Below are 17,969 nucleotides of genomic sequence, written 5' to 3'. Positions count from 1 at the left end.
ATTTTTAGATTCATTAGATACGTAATTAGAAGGCCTAGGCCTAAGAACGTTTTTTTTTTGTCTGGGTCTTGAGATTACATTCACATGCTTAATCTGGTGGTGTGGTAAGAGAATAGTCCACCAACAGCATCCTGTGGGCAGTGTGGTGGGCAGCGTCTTGTGGGCTGCATCCTGCAACTGCTGATGGATGACTAGAGGATGACCACAACAAACTGTGTGAACAGGGTGAAAGACTACAAGAATGCAGAAAAACTACAAGACTACAAAGTGTTCCTATATGATCAGTAGATCTAATAAGATGGATAATGTATGTAAAAACAAGGAGGTGGTCATAATGTTATGTTTGATCTGTGTATATCACAACTATAAGACATTATGGCACCCACTATTGTTACAGATTTTAAAGAATGAAACTCTCAAGGCAACACGGTCTATTGATAGTACAATACAATACAATACAATATAATAACTGGGTAGTAAGCACAACTTATTTAAAGCATGACTAATGGAAGTCCAAAAAAGGAAAACAATGAAAGTAAAAGGTTAAAGCTATGGTTAAATCAAGATCAAGAAGCTTAGGACAGACCAGCCAAGCTATTTTTAGTTTAAAATACAGGGTATTTCCTGTGCGGCATGTGATGTTTAGTCATTGCATCCCTTAACAATGTGCCTATTGAGTAAAATAATGAATAAAAATCATATTTATTGAATAGCCCTATTTCAAACTGCTCTCTGTTCTGGTGAAAATGATTAAATTAAATGCAATACCTGTGCTATGTTTATTGGAAAGGTTAGTGAAGTTAAATTAGATTAGAATTAACACGTAAGTTACTTTAAATTTTTTAAAGTTTTAATGTCATGCACAGTCGTACAGGGTATGACAGGTAGGGCCCTATGATTTATGTGATGTGGTAAATATAAAAATAATATCTGAGTAGTGAAAAAAGTGCAAATGAGGGAAAATAAAACATTTTGGAAGTAATAATACAAACTTTGTAGGGCACAAAAAAGCAGTGAAATGCTTTTGTGAACTCTTGATCATATGGAAATAATGAAAAGATGATATGACTAGATGACAAATATAAAGATTATAAAAAGGGCATAGTAAAAATATGAGATATTTACATATGAACATTTTTTTATATAATATATATATATATAAATAAATATTATTACTTATTATATTATTGCAGAGTTAATATGCAATGCTGGGGCAGGATATGGGTATGGTAAGAAGCTGAGTTTGAGGAATAATTTGGACAAAAAAAAGATTTAAAGTTAATGGCTACCAATATCTGTTCACACAGCTTAAAAAATTGATTGTATTGGGGGAAAAATAACTACATGTATGCTACTTCAGGCCTGGTAATGTGAATGCATCCCAAGTTATCTAGTGGAAATTAACCAGTACCACTACTTATTTTTCTAGTACAGATCTTGACAGATAATGATCATTAACATGTAAAGGAACGGTACTGAAACTTCTCAAACAAAACACACTATTGTGACAGGAAATTGTGTATAGGCCTATTAAAAAATATTAAAGAAAAAATGATTTTTTTTTTTTTTTACATATTTTTTTATTCTCCGGCATCTAATCCAGCATTTTCTGCAAGCATCAGCCCGATGCAGATACTGTGTACCAAATCAATACCATCTATATTACTGTGAAATTCTATCCCGAACGATCTGCCCAGTGTGTGACTGTCTTGATTCTGTTTCTCTCTCCAGTTGAAGATCTCCTTCAACGAGTCCAGCTTGCAGAGCACTTTTGAGTACCCGTCTGAGACCAGTGCCTGGGACAGCGGCGAGGATGAGGAGGATGGAGGAAGAGGAGGAGGTGGAGGTGGGGAAGGAGGATCCGAGGAAGAAAGATCAGGGATCAGCATGGAGAGGCTCCGCATCCCCCGGCCCAGTTACACCTCCAGCCCGATCACTCACACCCCCAACAGCACTGGTGAGCTCAGCAGAGAGAGAGAGAGAGAGAGAGGGAGAGAGAGAGAGAGGGAGAGAGAGAGAGAGAGGGAGAGAGAGATGGTCAGGAAATGAAAGAAATGAGAGGAAGAGAGAGAGGGACTGAGAGGGACAGAGACAAGATGGCAGGAAGGAGTGCAGAGAGGATGATGGATGAGAAGGGAAGGAAATGGATTCAGTCTGGGTTAATGATATGCTTTCTGCTCTGGCGGCCTGAAAGGAGGGCTTTTTTGAGAGAGCTCAGTGTTCATACAGCGTAGCTGCAGTGTTGGGGATACTGATTGAGAGTCAGGGTGGCTGTGTGGCATTTTATTAATTATATTTAAAGCTACGTTCACATTACAAGCACTGCTCAGTTTTGTTCATTAAGAAACTGTAGTCCACAAGTTAAATTAACAAATTCATAAACACAAAAGTGCACATTTACGTGCACAGACAGCCACCTCAGAGTCTGGGTAGTGATCTACCATACATATTTCACATTTTTAGTCCCTATGATTGAACTAACATTAGCATGGTTTGTCATTGTCGTTTTTTAGACTTCATTGTTTCCTTCACAATTGTGAAGCACAGTTTAATTATATTATTATTTTATTTTACATTGGTTGTATTTATTGGTTGAATATGATAAAACTAAATATATAATATATTTTGTAGTAACAAAAGTGTACCCCATCAAATGTTTATTTTTTAATCATCTTGTTATCTGTACAGGCTATATTATTAGTTACTTTGGTATAGTTTAATGATGCAAAAGCATCAAATCCAAAACCCTAAAACTGTTATGTAATAGCCTTGACTTTGGACTTTTATTGATAGTACTTTGTGATGCTGTGATGTAAAACAGCACCTTTATGAGAGTGTGGCGGTGTTGATACTGGAGAGCAGTTCTTGACCGCTATGAGTTGCACATCAGTTTGTGGGTTATTATAACAAACTTTTGTTTACCAGTGTCCACAGAAGTGGTGATACACTTGGCACAAGAAGAAGCAAAAATATAAAGCCGGGGGTGCAACAAGGAGTCATGTTACGCTCTAAAACAGATTTTATCATTTAATTTTCCATTCTTCCCTGCTTCCTTAAAAAAACACACATAATATCACCATTAAATGAGTTTTTTAGTTTTTTTAGTTTCTAATGCAAAATAACAGAATTGTAAAAAGGCTTATTAAACATCTTTTTTTCCACAAGCATTTTTTGCACAATCATACCCATTCCCAGTAACATGCCTATAGTATTTACACATTTAACTTATACAAGCTTTATTATATAGTGACTCAAAACAAAAAATTCTCTTTAGTTTGGGTTTTTTTTAGTTGTTTTTCACATTTAACTGCTGATGGAAAATATTTGTTTGTGGAATTAAAAAAATGTTCTAACCATAGTCATAAGTGTGAAATATGCTTACCTGGAAGGACCCACATGCATGTATGATGAAAATCAATATTCTCACTTACACAATCATACATAGTCTGCATGCACTGTGAACTTAAAAGGCTGCATTTCAAGGACATTTACAAGCTTAACATTTCTGCAAAATCAACATAACTAACCCATAAGAGCCCAGAGTATTTGTTTCTAAATATTGTCAGAACTAGCTGGAATATTAAACATTTCAGAAAAGCATTGGAATAGTTTGAATGCTTGAAACAGACCTGAAGAAGCAAAACATATACTTTTAAAATTGGCTAATAGGAGCTAGAACATAAATAATCACTAGTTTACCAAAGCAGATGTTTTCTTTATGACCACAGTGATGTATAATCCATAATTCTAATGTATTTTAATCTTTAGTGGTGATTAAAACTTTTTTTTCAGTATTGTGTGTGGGGCCTGGAGTGTGTTTTAGCTTTGGAGCTATAGTCTTAGTTAAAGTAGAGTATTTATAGCATGTTAGCAACAGCAGCTTTGTGAAGAAACATAATTCAGACTACCGTATGAAATCATTTTTTAAAAGTGAACCTATATCTCACTCTTTCTCCTTCACTTTTTAAAGCAAAGCTCAGGGGAGCACTAAAACCGGATAATAAAGCATAGCGATAATAAAACTGAGGCGATGCTGCTCACTGTTGACACCTGCTGGTTAAACCTGGTAAAGAGGAAATACTCTTGAGATAGACTCACTGGTCACTGAATGATGCTTAAAATTATCAATAATGTTAGTTTCTTTAATTAAACACAATTAAAGACCACAAAAAGTGCTAAATGCTCTTTTAGCAGCATTCAGTAGCAGTCCGTTTGATTACAAGTGTATCAAAAGGATAAAGGATATATTCAGGTTTTAAGTATATGGTAAAAATCAATATTTTTGAAACTATTTTGTACAAGCTAATAAAAATGTTAATATTGTAATATTACATCTACTACACAGGTTACCCTCTGTGTATATAAAAAAAATAATAAATACCGGTATGTGCTGGTCAACAGTAATTTGTGGTTGACACAGTATGATTGAAATATAAAGTATGCTGTGTTTTAATGTTAAATAAATTCTGATACTTTATGGTTTTCATTATTTCATATCATGTATGATATCAAGATATGAGATTATATAAAGTTGTGAGATTATATAAAGTTTTATATAATTAAGTCTGTATATTTTCTATCTGGTCCAGTGAAATGTCCTTGATATATTCAATAAATGGTTGCCAGGTTTTAAGTTCTAAGGCTTTTTTGGTGGCATCGCCCAGCACTGCAGTGTTTACAGTTTATCAGTAAATGTCAGCCGGCTTGTATTATAGTTCTAACATTAGGGTTTCTGCAGTAAAGTGCTGTAGATGAAAGGCAGTATCACAGGATAATCATCCCATTCAGGAGAAATCAAAGGGTGCAAGCAGAAAAGGTCACCTGTAATCAAACAGAATGCACGATGGTAAACACGTCTCAAGTGTTTTCATCACAGAGCTTGCGAGATTTGTGGAGATTTTGTCCTCACGGTTAAATGTCAAAGGCAGAAGGGTTTGATTTTTTTGCAAAAATATAGGAGAGGGTCTAATCACATTTGCCCCTTTTTTCATTCTAAATAGACTTTGAATATATTTTTTCAGTGTGTTTACTCAGCTCTTTATAAGAAAAGGCTTAGTTTTAACACTGCTGGCATGTTATAATAATAGTAATTTTAGTAATCTGGTTACAAATTAGAATCTGGTGCAATTACAGATAAAGAGAAAAAAAAACACTTTACCCATTAGAGGGCTCATAACAACAACCTTTGGGTTGTTAATGTACCATTCTGCACTACACTGCCCATCCACACTGCATCTGCAGAGTATTATATTACAGGGTAATATATTATTTTTTTGTTACATTACAGTGATATGGATCAATATTCTGTATGGGCGTCTTATGTTGTTATTATAGTAGGACTCACAGTAGGACCATTACACACTAGACAATTACATAATTCATGCAAATACAAGAAAATCATTTTCTTTTTTTTTTTTCTTTTTTTAAACCACTCTATTTATAATATTTTTTACATAATTCAGATCTGGCAGTGTCTCCAAAATATTTTTTCACACTGACTCCCTGAGATGTATACAGTGACAGTCATAAATTTGGTTAAATAAACTGTGAAGCATTTAGGTGGCTCTTATCTGGGGTTCTGGTATCTCTAAAGAACTTATCCCATGCAACAGAAGAAACTCTTGGTCTTCCTCTCTTGGGGCGGTCCTGATGAGAGCCAGTTCCATCTTAATTTTTTGATAGTCTTTGTGACTGTTCTTGAGGATACGTTTAAATTTCTTGAAATCTTTTGGACTAACTGACTGTCATTTATTAAAGTCATTTTTTTCTTTACCTAGTTGAGTGGTTCTTGCCATACTATGGATTAGAACATTACTCAAATAGGGCTATTTACTGTATACCATCTCTACCTCTTCATAACTTTACAACTGATGCTATCAAACACATTAAGAGACAAGACATTCAGGTAATTAACCCTTAACAAGTTCAACACAACTGCACTCTACACCTCAGATTCCGTCTCAAAAAGCTGACTGAAAAAAGGCCAAGATGTTTAGAACTGTCATCTAAGCAAGAGGTGTCAAATTTGATTGGTACTGTATATACAGTATATAGGTAGATGGGGTGCTTACATAGAGGCTCCAACAGACTACACCCAGCATTTTATATAGGCATGGCAGAGAGGAATTGTGTTCAAAGTTAATACATTATGTGTGAAATATAACATTTAAGTAGAAGTTCAAGTAAAGTAAAATTTTGGTTTACTACTGCAAAAGTTTCAATATGACTTGTCATTTTAAACTCGTCGATTAACTTATAATTTTTTTGTCTTCAGATTTGTCCAACTACACTCCAAAGAACTCTGTAGAGTTTACGGCCTGGCAGGATCACAAGAATGATGACCCTGCACACCTCGGGGACACCAATTCCCAGAGGACCAACATGTCTGAGGAAGTTATGGTAAGGAATTATTAGGGGTATACAAAATGTCTAATATGGCTAATAAATGGGATGTTATGTATTATTTAATTATTATCTGAAATTAAAGATGACCGTTTCGGTAGTTTTTGGCTAGTTTCTCACAGAAGCAAAAGATTCCCAAAATTCAGAATTTGATTCTATTTGATACAGTGTATTGTTGTGATTGTAAGCGTCTGAGAAGGTGGCTAATCTTCACACTTCACACTGTACCTATCACTCAAATGTACATATAGGGAATCTAATTTATGCTTATTTATGAAAACCTTGTTTTGCTTTTTGAATGATGTACAATACACAGCACTCATTCAGAATAAAGCTTTTATTTTTACATATTCTATCATTAGAGATAAAGAGATATTGGAAGACGGTGTAGTAAATATACATTGTGACTGCTTTAGGTAATGTAGTGTAATCCCACACAAATACTATTATACTATTATAAACAGGAGAAAAATAACAACAAACAAAATACTACTGTATAATTCAATGAAATTCAGTATGATGTGTTCTATTGTCACCATTTTCCCACTTGCAGCATAGCACATGTGCTTATCCAAACTCAGAACTGTCCATTTTACATAATTTATAGCAGTAGCTATGAAAGTAGGCAGATTTAAGTGCAGTTCTGATGATTTGTATTTAAATAATATAGTCTCACCATTTCTGACTGCTCTCAAATGTCCTTGTCTGGTGTTCTTGCTACTCTGACTTATGATAACCACATTCGGAATTGAGCGGAGGACATAAATGTTGATTCCAGCTGCAGAGCTTGGCAGGAAACCATTGTAAAGTGATGAATATCTTCTTAAAACTTCCAAAAAAAGGCAGATGAAGCTTTTATTTAAGAAACCACAGCAATAAAATACTTCAAAATATTTAAAAACTATTGCAGTTTGCCAAGATCACACTGAAGTGATTTATTTAGTAGTAATTAATTATGTAGTAGCAATATTTTCCACTGTTATCCTGCCATTTTTAAAAGCTAAAGAATGGCTGATGTACTTTACTGTAAATGTTATGTCTCTATGTGTTTTGGCCATGATGTGATTTTCATCAGTAATCCATATTTAGAGTTTTAGAGTTTTAGAGTATTTAGAGTGTTTAGAGATTGTTTAGAGATTGACTCCAGTGGACCTTTTTCAGATTTATCTAATACTGTCTCTCTATGTATTCTTTCTTTTTGTGTCTCTAGTTAACACCAGCCGATAGCTCTTCTCTCACAGACTTCAGCAGTGAACCAGCTCTCTACTTCTAAACATGCAAAAGAATTGGAGACACATGGGACCAACCACCAGCCACACACAAGGAGCAGGAGAACCAGTAGCATCCACCCAAAATTATGGGTGGACTCACCAACTCAAGGCTTTCCATTCTCTCTCTTTCATCATTTGGGAAAAACCCAATACAGCTGAGGCGGAATCATCACACACGCTGTGCAGTCTTTACAATCTGTAGCTCGCTGTCATTGATGTCAAGATGTCACAAGCTTAAAACTAAGCCTGAACTGACTGACTGTAGCTGTCGGAGAGAGTGAGACAATTTGGACTGTATCGAAAACAAGCTGGGTGTCTGTCTCACTCTGTCCCACTCTTAATGTCTGTGTTACTCTGCTCACCTCATGAAAGTGACCAAATTCCTCAAACATGGAGGAGGACGCTTGTACTCGCCGAATGTAAATAAAGGGACTGATGGAGGACGAGGAGTGGACAGTGGAAAAAATCCTGAAAAGAGACAGTAGGCATAGAAGACAAAAACTAGTGAACGGGTGCCACAATTCTTGTTCTTTGTGATGTTTTTATTTTGTTTTTGTTATTTCTTGTTTTTTTGTATGTGCATGTGTAACAACAAGGCTCACAAGTGGTGCAGTCGCACCACTTTTACTTTTGTATGTTTAATGTTCCCTCAGTCTGTGTCGTGTCCAATGTGGTGGACATAAAAAAAAAAATCTGAAGCTTGCATAGCTTGACCTTGCTCATTCGGTTTGCTCGTTTGAAATAATCAGAAGTTATACGTAAAATCACATTTTCTGGAGTCGGCCACACCAGCATTTAAATAGCTCTCTTAGGAAATGTCACAGATCAAAAAGAGAATAGTAGCAACACTGATGTCCTCATTGAAACCTTCAGCATAACATCAGACACTTCATAAGTAGGCCTGTTAACGTTTATAATACTTTTGAACAATACAAAAAACTATTGGAGTCAGCACTCTGTGTAATTGCAAGTTGAAAAACACAGTATTTACAGTATGTGCATATACTGTATAATTATATATATATGAGGAGTAATACAATACATACATTTTGACTAAAAATATCCAGACACCTTTTCTAATAAGTTAAAACTTGTCTGCTATATTTAGCTTTTTAAATTGGGCATTAAAAGAGCCTTACAGAGATCCAGGTCTGCCCAGGAGTATTAGTAGCAGGGAAACACCTGCTCAGAGCTATGGGAAGGTGCATAATGCGGGGACAGAGGCATAGGTTGTACATTCTCCATTTAAAAGCATTTCAAGTCCACATGTATCCAGTTATTTTTAAAATCAGAGATTTACCTGCTAGCCTTGTATTATATAAATTGAAGAAGGAAGAAAACACAGAAATGAAATCCTAAATTACACACTACTTCCCCAGTAATGTACTATACAAAGTCAAAAAATCTAAACAAAGCATTGTATATTTGTTAGAAAACAGTATTTACATTTACACTCATATGTGCAAATCTAAAATCTACATTTTAGAATCAGCATATTTTTATGCTTTATGTAATTAAGCGATAAGCAACAATACACGATAGGGAGTGCTATAACGTGTAATATTAGCACTGCCACAGGCAGAGTGCCCTAAATTAGCACTGCAGTGCCAATATTTCACATTATAGCACAAACTTCAAGTGTATTATTGTGATTATACCACAGTTCCATTATCACTGTTTATCGAAAGATTTTGAGTTTAAGAGGAAAGAAAATACAATCTGTTCGGTTATAAAAACTCTGCAAGTTAAAATAGTTCCATTGCTGCTCTGTTTGTAGCTGTGCTGTTTGACTTGTAAGCGCTGCATCGTTGCTAGGTTACCTGTATGTGGCGGAGTAATACATGGAGAGCTTTGGTTGCAGTATATTACTGGCTGATAATGGCACTCACAGAACTCCAATCACATTGGAAAACAAAGAGTGTGTTGTGTCCACTAATGATCCAACATCAGAACCTGATCTCTTTAATGCTCTTGTGTCTGAATGTAATCAAATCCTCATATCAGTGTTCCACCATCTACCCCGAAGAGTAGAGGCTGCAGCAAAGGGTTTGACAAACACATTATTTATACTTTTGGATTGTTAGATTGGCCTTTAAATAATAGATAAGCATCACTGTCTGGGTTTTAATTGGGCATTTCTGTTAGGATCCTCTGGACCCACCACATCACTGACGAGGAAGAAGTAGAAAAGGGAGAAGGATGAAAGGAGGGATGGAAGGATGGATGGCCTTTTTGCTTAATTTGTGAAGGATTCGTCTCGAGTTCAGTTCTTTTCTTACATTCCAATGAGCATAGAAATTAACGTTTTACTATTTTTTATTATTATTTGTCATGAAGGAAAGATTCAATAATAAGAGTAAGTGTGTGTGTCTGTGTGTATATGAATGCATATGCATGTGTGTAAGGACGGGAGGCCCAACTGCACGCGAGCACACACACCATGCCAACTGACCCCTCCCCAGTGTAAGTGTGTGTGCGCGTGAATAGGCATTTGGTGTTAATTGCAATGATCGACAGCACATCAGATCATTGGTCTCTAGATATGCTTCTTTGGCCAGTATTGATGTAAACTTTCTACACTCTGGGAAGACATTTTTCATAATTTATTACATATTTTTTGTATGACTTTCTTCTTTATTTGAATGTAGTGAATGAATTCATCTATAGCGCTAAGGTGCTTGTTTTTTTTTTAAGGTTTTACTTTTGTTCATTTGCACTGTCTTTTATGCTTTATTTTGCACCTCATTTACTGTAGTAATCAAGCTTCAAAGTTGGAGGCTTCAGTTTACCTTTAGTGCTCGCATGGATGGACTGATGACTGATGCCTTCTGGGATGTTGCATCCCCAGCTTAATATCTCAAACTGATCCGTACTGCTCAAAACATTGGGACCAATTATTACTTTACTACAATTTTGCTCCAGTTTTCATAACACATGGGTGGGTTCCTTGCCCAGTTTGCCATAGCTCTCTGATATTTGTTGATATTGAACTTCCTCATCCAACTAGGAGCAATTAAAGAATGTCAATAGATAGCTTGAGGCTCTTCAAAGACAAAGGTTAGGAACCCGTGCCTTTGAGTATCACATGTTAAAACGAGTCTTAGGCTGTGTTCAGACTGCAGGCAAATCAGATTTGTTTCTCAAATCCATTGAGATCACTGTCCAAACTGCAAAAATTTGCAAGAGATCAGACTGGATTTGCCTCTCTTGACATCACAACCGTGTCAACATGGGTTGCTGTGAATGTAAGGAAGTTGGCACCTTTGGTGTTGTTCTTGGACTCCCCATCTGATGCAGCTGTACAAATCTAGTTGAATCACACTTGTCAACCACCTGCAAATGTGGTTTGCATCCAATTAGTAAAAATTTGATTTCATGCGGTTTCTGGCTGTCCAGATTTTAAAATAACCTAGATACAATCTAGATAAACCACAAATCAGATTAGAGCTTGCAATCTGAACATAGCCTTAATGCACTTCTGCTTTAAGTGATTCATGAAAGTCCAGTCCACACTCTGCTAAGCCACATTCTCTACATTTTCACAGAGGAAACAGCTAGCTGTACTTGTACTGTATGTTAAAACCATTCTTTTGTTGTCTGTTCTGTCGCCAGCGTCCACAGAAATCTGTAAATGGTTTGTATGTGATTGAGAGGGAGAAAACATGCAATTGAAAAAAAAAAGTTCAATAAACTCAAACTGGTTCTAGGATTTTTTTTTTTTTTTTATAATTGGAAAGATGGTGGACATTAGGGGTCGCTTCCTTTACGAAAGATAAAGCTTAGTATTAATCTTTGTAGTATATTGATTGAAGATTTTCAACTCAAAGTAACCTGTATGGTAGCTTCCCCAATAGGGATTAAGCATAGTCACTGACTTCCTAGCGTTTTAAATAGAGATTCTACAACTAGGCTTAAATCTCTGTCTGGTAATCTGACTCATAGAACCGGTTTACACCTGGAAATATGAATCTCATTTGGAATTAATTCATATGGTAAACCGGGTTTAAGCGTTTCCAAGACGCAATGTGATCAGATTATGATCGGATCAATCAAACCACATCTGGAGGTGGTTAAAAATAGAGTGTGTTTTCTGTGATCAGATTTAGTCCGGCAAGTGAAAATAGTCTGTTGCATTTTCTGATAGAGCTGTTACAGGAAAGTGAGCACCATATATTGATCCACTGCACTGTGGAACCAGTTTCCAAGTTCCAGTATATAGATACGAAATGTAATTTCAGATGTGACAGACATTTAGTAAATGTTTTTGCAAAATAAAACTTTAAGGTTGAGCTTGATATTTGGTTGTGTCAGTACAGTAGTACAGTCACATGACAAGCAGAGCTAGCTAGCTAGCAAATTAACAAGCTAGTAAACAATGTGAGAATATAAATGAAGCATATACCTATGGAAAAATGGTTTTGACAACAAAAGCACATCTACAAGCTAAGAAGCCAATTACAGAGAGAACCAAGAAAAGCAAGCATAACTCCAAACAAAGAAAATACAGCAGGAAGAACCTAGTACTAAGTGCACAGAACTCAAACACTATGATGCTCATGTTTGTGCTGTATTTGGGTTCAAACTGCAAATAAAATTCCAGATCAGGACAATTTTGATGAGAAACTGCTGTATACAAGAAGTAATGCAAAACTTATTTACGCATTGGGGAGAGCTTTAAGAAAATGAAATCAGATCTCATCTGTTCACACTGGGGATGCAACTGTTTAATGACAAACACAATCTGCTCAAAGTAATCTCCAGATACTATCTGGATACAAAACACATGGTAATCGTTATGGTAATGATGGCAATGCCAGGTGTAAACAGGTTCAGTCTTTAACAAAGTTTATGCTGCTGTTTGAACTTGGATGTCAGAATTTATGAGTTCCAAGTAGGACATTTCAACTGGATAACCAAACCAATTGTGACAAACTCCTTTTAACTAGACTTTTGAAATGGTGTATTTTTGGCAAACAAACAAACTACAGCCTGAAACAAGAATTTACTAGAAATAATCTTTATTAAAAACATCTCATTTATATATAAAGATTTCCTGAAATAGACATTTCATTCAATATCAATAACCACTATCTACACTGTTAAGATACAGGGGTCATCTATGAAAACAAAAAAGTGTTGGTGAGGCATTTAAACAATAAAACAATACAGATAAGAGAGGGAACATTACAGGACAAGACAACACAGAAAAGAGTGGGACATTTAGAATGGAGATCAACATCAATGATCTTTCCTGGGTTCAACAGCTTTGGTGAGGTTCCCCGTCTCCTTTTTAAGAACACTCAGCAGCGTCTGAGAACTTTCTAGAATCTAAAAAAAAAATACAGAAATTAGCAGGTGGAGAAAGAGTAATTGCTATTTAATTTCACTTAAACATAAGGAAAATGAATTATCCAGTCTTAATACACTTACAACTTAAAAGCAAGAAGTTGTTTTTTTGAAAAATAAAACTACTTGAGTGATTACTTCAGGCAGACGTGGGCCCTGTTTTAATATATTCTTAATCGATTAATCAAATTTCTAAGAATATCAAGGAATTCAATAGTGCTTAAAGAACCCTGACCCAACTATAACCAACTACATATGGTATGTCAGTCTGGTTTAATTTGATGAATTTAAGTTTAACCTAAACAGAAGTCACTGTACTCTGTATGGTATTTAAATAGTATTTAAAAAGTATTTAAATTGTGTTTTTTAAGAATCTGTCATCACTTATGAATATTGACTGAACGTGTGTCAATATAAATACTGTGAATCATGAAAATGTATTTAAATTTGTGAAAATACATTTTACCATAGTTTAACCTGACCAGTTTCCTTTCATCAGTGTACGCAAGTATTGTTAAATCAGTTGACAATTAGATTAGGAGTGTTGGGGCAGAGAACTGGAACTGTGAAGTGACTGGCTAGACTGAACCTGACGCATGAAGCTGATCTGAATTGATTCTGCATATAAGAGTGTAGAAAATAATCTTTAGTTGAATATTAGTTAGGTTAATGAGTAATTCCACATTTAAATATTGTTTTTATTTATTAAACACTGTCGAAAGAAGAAGAACAATTATGTCGAACAAACGTAAAAAAAATAAATTTAATTAAGGAAATTGTTTCTCAAAATACTCAACATGCTTTAAAAAAAGAAAAAGAAAAAACAGTCTACAGTTTTTTAATGAATATATTACATACTGCAGGAATTATAAATAACCAGAAAAAAAATGTTACTGCTATTGAAACATGAGTGCTCTAATCGCTCCCAATTTGAGTTACTGGTGGTGCTATTTAAATAAATAGGGTAAACCTGCAGTAAAGATTAAATCCATAATTCCTGCCATTTCATATAGTAACAAAGTGCTGTGAAATATACATTAAAATTTCAGAATCACAGTATTGTGACATCATCGTTATTGTGGGCAACATCTCATAATAATATTGTATAATCAGGTGCCCTGTGATTCCCACCCCTAATCACATACTGTAAATAAATATTATTTAGCTCTTTTCAACTACAGTTTACAAAATAAGAAGCTGCGTCAGATTGGCTCACTGGCTCTTATCCTCTCACAGAAGTGTCTGCACACAGTAGACATGGCCCAGGATTACTGGGCCAATTATAAGACTCAAACACTGTCCAGGATTTACAAAATGTATTTATTTATTTATTTTTAAATGCCTGGATGCTGACCTTCATGTACGCGGCCTCAGTCTCAGCGATGGTGCGGTCGAATTCAGCTCGAGCCGTGAGGCGGTGGGCCAGGCTCTCGTTCACCCGGCTCAGCTTCTCAGTCAGCACCCGGATGTCGTGCTGAAGACGAGCCTTCTCTGATTCTTCCTGCTGGATCTGCTTATTCAGCTCATCCCTCTTAAAGCACAGCTCCTCGATACCTGAGAAGAAACAACTGTGATATTAAGCATAAATGGACAACTTGCTCTTACAATAGGTTTTACACATCTAATGCATGTACATTTTTTAAATTGTGAACAATATTATACCTTGAAATATGGTGCCATATCACCCACCCCTAATTATATAACAATTTTTTATTTATTTATTTTTTTACTGTTTTTATACAAAAAAAAAAAATCACACTGCTTTCATTTCCCATTATATATCTACTAAAGACAAATTATATCTGTCCAGTATCATTTATTTCTTTTACTCTAATCCTGGATATATGGAGATATTTGGAGTGCATTATTAATATCATGACATTCTGGATCATTGACTTCTGTTACAAATCTGATAAAATTCTTGTATAATAAATAATAAAATTTCAATAATAAAACAATATTTTCTTTTTTTTTTTTGCAGTAGTGTGTTCTTGAAATATTTGTTTTTTTTATTCAGCGTTTTGTCATATTGCCAAAAGTATCATTATTGCGAAAATATCATAAAATATCATGATATAATTTTAGTGCCATATTGCCCACTCCTAATGTACATCCACTATACATCCAAAACGATGAAGACATCTTGCTCAGTCGTTGTTTCTTTGTTTATTCTGCTTTTTTGAAGTAATTTTTGAAACAATTATCTCTACTGTCCAGGAAAGACTTTTGGAGCATTGCTGTGAGAATTTAATTGCCTTTAGTGACAAGAACAGTGACCACACAACTCCCCATCCTAATCCATCCCATCCCCTTATGCATGGTGCCAACATGTTCATGTTTATCTGTCCTATTCTATAGGCAATACTTCTCCACAGGCACTAGACAAGCTATATTTGTGTGCACTTGCACGTCTGTGTCAGCACTGGGTGCAACTGGAAATAGCTGAATGCATTCTTTGGAAGGAGTATCCACAAACACTATGACAAGTAAAGCATCAACATGATCTACGCAGTTAATTACTGCAAAGTCCAGGTAATGGAACTTCAGTGGGAGTTTGTTTACTTATAGATCACAGCAGACATCTTGCTGAATCATGTAAAAGTGATAATGACGGAGGGATGTGGGTGTGTTGGCTTTGTCCTGACCTCTTGAACCCTACCTTTTTTAATTTTAGTTCCAAGACCTGTTACTCAGTATACGCAATAAATGATTCAGTTTGTAGTATAAATGCATAAGATTTTTGTTCTTTAGTGTTTTATGAACACTGAGTAGTTACAGACAGTGTAAGTTTATTTGATATAGTACAGCAAATCCTCGTACTAAGTATAGGGGTGTGCCAAACAAGCATGTGTAAACATTACCTGGCCCAAAAAAAGAAATAAAAAAGGCAACACCACCACCAATTTTTTTTTCTTTGATTGCAGCACACATTCACTGTGGCATTGTTTCAATAAGCTTCTGTAATGTCACAATGTTTATTTCAATCCAGTGTTGCATTAATTTTTCACCAAGACCTTGCATTGATGATGGTAGAGTCTGACCACTGCACAAAGCCTTCTTCAGCACATCCCAAAGATTCTCAATGAGGTTAAGGTCTGGACTCAGTTGCCCTCATTCTTTCAGCACATACTGTTGCTTAACCTAGACCTGACCTACTGCAGCATCAACCCCACATCATTTACTTACTTAAATCCAGGTGGCAATTTTATTTCATGCAGTGTATATTATATCAATATAACCATATAGGCCAACCCAAACCATCAAACCAAGCTGTACTGCTTGAATTTTTGAACCAGGACTGGCATAAAGTTATCCAAAAGCAGTGTGCAAGACTGGTGGAAGAGAACATGCCAAGGTGCATAAAACTGATTAAAAATAGGGTTATTCCATCAAAAATGTATCTTAAACTTTATGAATATGGACTTGTTTTCTTTGCATTATTTAAGGTCTGAAAGCTCTAAATCCTTTTGTTATTTCAGCCATTTCTCATTTTCTGCAAATAAATTCTCTAAATGACATTTTTGTATGGGAGAAATGTTGTCTGTAGTTTATAGAATAAAACAACAATGTTCATTTTACACAAACATAAACCTATAAATAACAAAATCAGAGAAACCAATTCAGAAACTGAAGTGGTCTCTGAATTTTCGCCTTTTTAAATTGTTTATAAATGAAAACCTCACATTTTGTTAACATTATAGCATGTTGTATTTTTTCAGTAAAAGATAACTCATGCTACAATGTAGTAAATAATACAAATAAATAATATATAAATATAGGAATGTTTTAACAAACGTTAGACTGGAAGGTACTGTATATAGTAAGATATATAGCTAAATAACATGAATTTTAATGGAAGGCCTGCAAAGTAAGGCTGGGTCTGACAGCAGCTACCTTAAAACTACCTAACCTAGTTTACTTAATCTAACTCAGCTAATCTCAGTCCACCAACTGTCAGCTCACATAGCTCAACATTAACATTAACCCCGACAGTCACTGAAACAACCAGTAAAACACAGTCAGAACTTTAATTTAACAGTTTTACATTACTATAATAGACTTTATTAATATAACAGAGTTAATGTAGAGTTACTCACACTTCACCAGCTCGTTGTTGTAGGTCTGTAGAGCGGCTCCTTGTTGGGTCATGCTGACTGTACTGAGTTTCAGCTCAGCAGTAAAGTAAAGTTAGATTAAATAAGATAGGTTAGATATCTCTAAAATCCTCACACTCCTCGTATATACAAGTTTATCGCACAGCTGTAACTTCACTCTTAATAGAAAGTTTGAGCTGAATCCATTCACTCCCTCTGACTCCAGCCTCCTTCTGTTTCTACAACAACCTCAGCCTGCAGCTCTTCTTCTTCTCCTCCTGAAATAACGCGCCTTATGGCGGGTGGAGACACTGCAGTTCAGCGCGACTCCGCCCCTGCTGGACTGGAGAGGAATAAAATACAGCTTTAACCCCTTCAGACCTTTCAGCGTTATATTACAATGAAAATATACAAATATAAATATAAAATATAAAATAAAAAATGCACAAAAAATAATAATCTAATACTCTAATATGACGTCCAGTTAAATCCAATTAACTAAAATATCTAATAGTTTTTTTTATGTCCATTGTACTGGAAGCCTGTGTTTTAAATTTGATATTGACCTTTAATTTCACAAACCATTTCTACACAGTAAAAATAATACAAAATAAAAAGTACATAACATTTGCATCAATTAGCTTTTATTCTTTTTTAGAAGATTGATTAATTTCATTATAAACAAAATTAATTCTATATACAAATACAAATCACAAATAAAATCAAATGCAGCAGAAAGAAGAAAAAAAATGTTAGAATATCTGCCTCATTTGTTCCAAGAATATTTTCAAACATTAGTAATTTACCAAAAAAACAAAACTAAACAAAAACATCAAATCCTTCCCAAACAACAGTT

The 17,969-nt window shown here is 35.1% G+C and overlaps 2 protein-coding genes across 2 annotated transcripts in view; one reads left to right on the top strand and one right to left on the bottom strand.

Annotated features, from left to right (window-relative positions):
* tprn (taperin) overlaps positions 1-11,379 on the top strand; it is a 38,220-nt gene extending 26,841 nt beyond the window's left edge. The window contains exons 2-4 of the mRNA XM_007254032.4: positions 1,732-1,957; positions 6,275-6,399; positions 7,613-11,379. Of these exons, the coding sequence (XP_007254094.3) occupies positions 1,732-1,957; positions 6,275-6,399; positions 7,613-7,675 (414 nt within the window). The 3' untranslated portion in view covers positions 7,676-11,379. The remainder of the gene's footprint in view (positions 1-1,731; positions 1,958-6,274; positions 6,400-7,612) is intronic.
* Positions 11,380-12,674: 1,295 nt separating this feature from the next.
* Positions 12,675-17,408, bottom strand: ssna1 (Sjogren syndrome nuclear autoantigen 1). The gene is made up of 3 exons (XM_022667808.2): positions 17,117-17,408; positions 14,374-14,573; positions 12,675-13,001 (listed from the first exon to the last, which is right to left on the bottom strand). Exons 1-3 carry the CDS (start codon positions 17,166-17,168, stop codon positions 12,912-12,914), a joined length of 342 nt encoding a protein of 113 aa, XP_022523529.2. The 5' UTR covers positions 17,169-17,408; the 3' UTR covers positions 12,675-12,911.
* Positions 17,409-17,969: the final 561 nt, after the last annotated feature.

This window comes from Astyanax mexicanus, chromosome 1, assembly GCF_023375975.1.
Source record: "Astyanax mexicanus isolate ESR-SI-001 chromosome 1, AstMex3_surface, whole genome shotgun sequence".
NCBI classification, from domain to species: domain Eukaryota; kingdom Metazoa; phylum Chordata; class Actinopteri; order Characiformes; family Acestrorhamphidae; genus Astyanax; species Astyanax mexicanus.
Note: the sequence above shows the minus strand (reverse complement) of the source record. Positions and strands in the feature narration are given on the sequence as shown.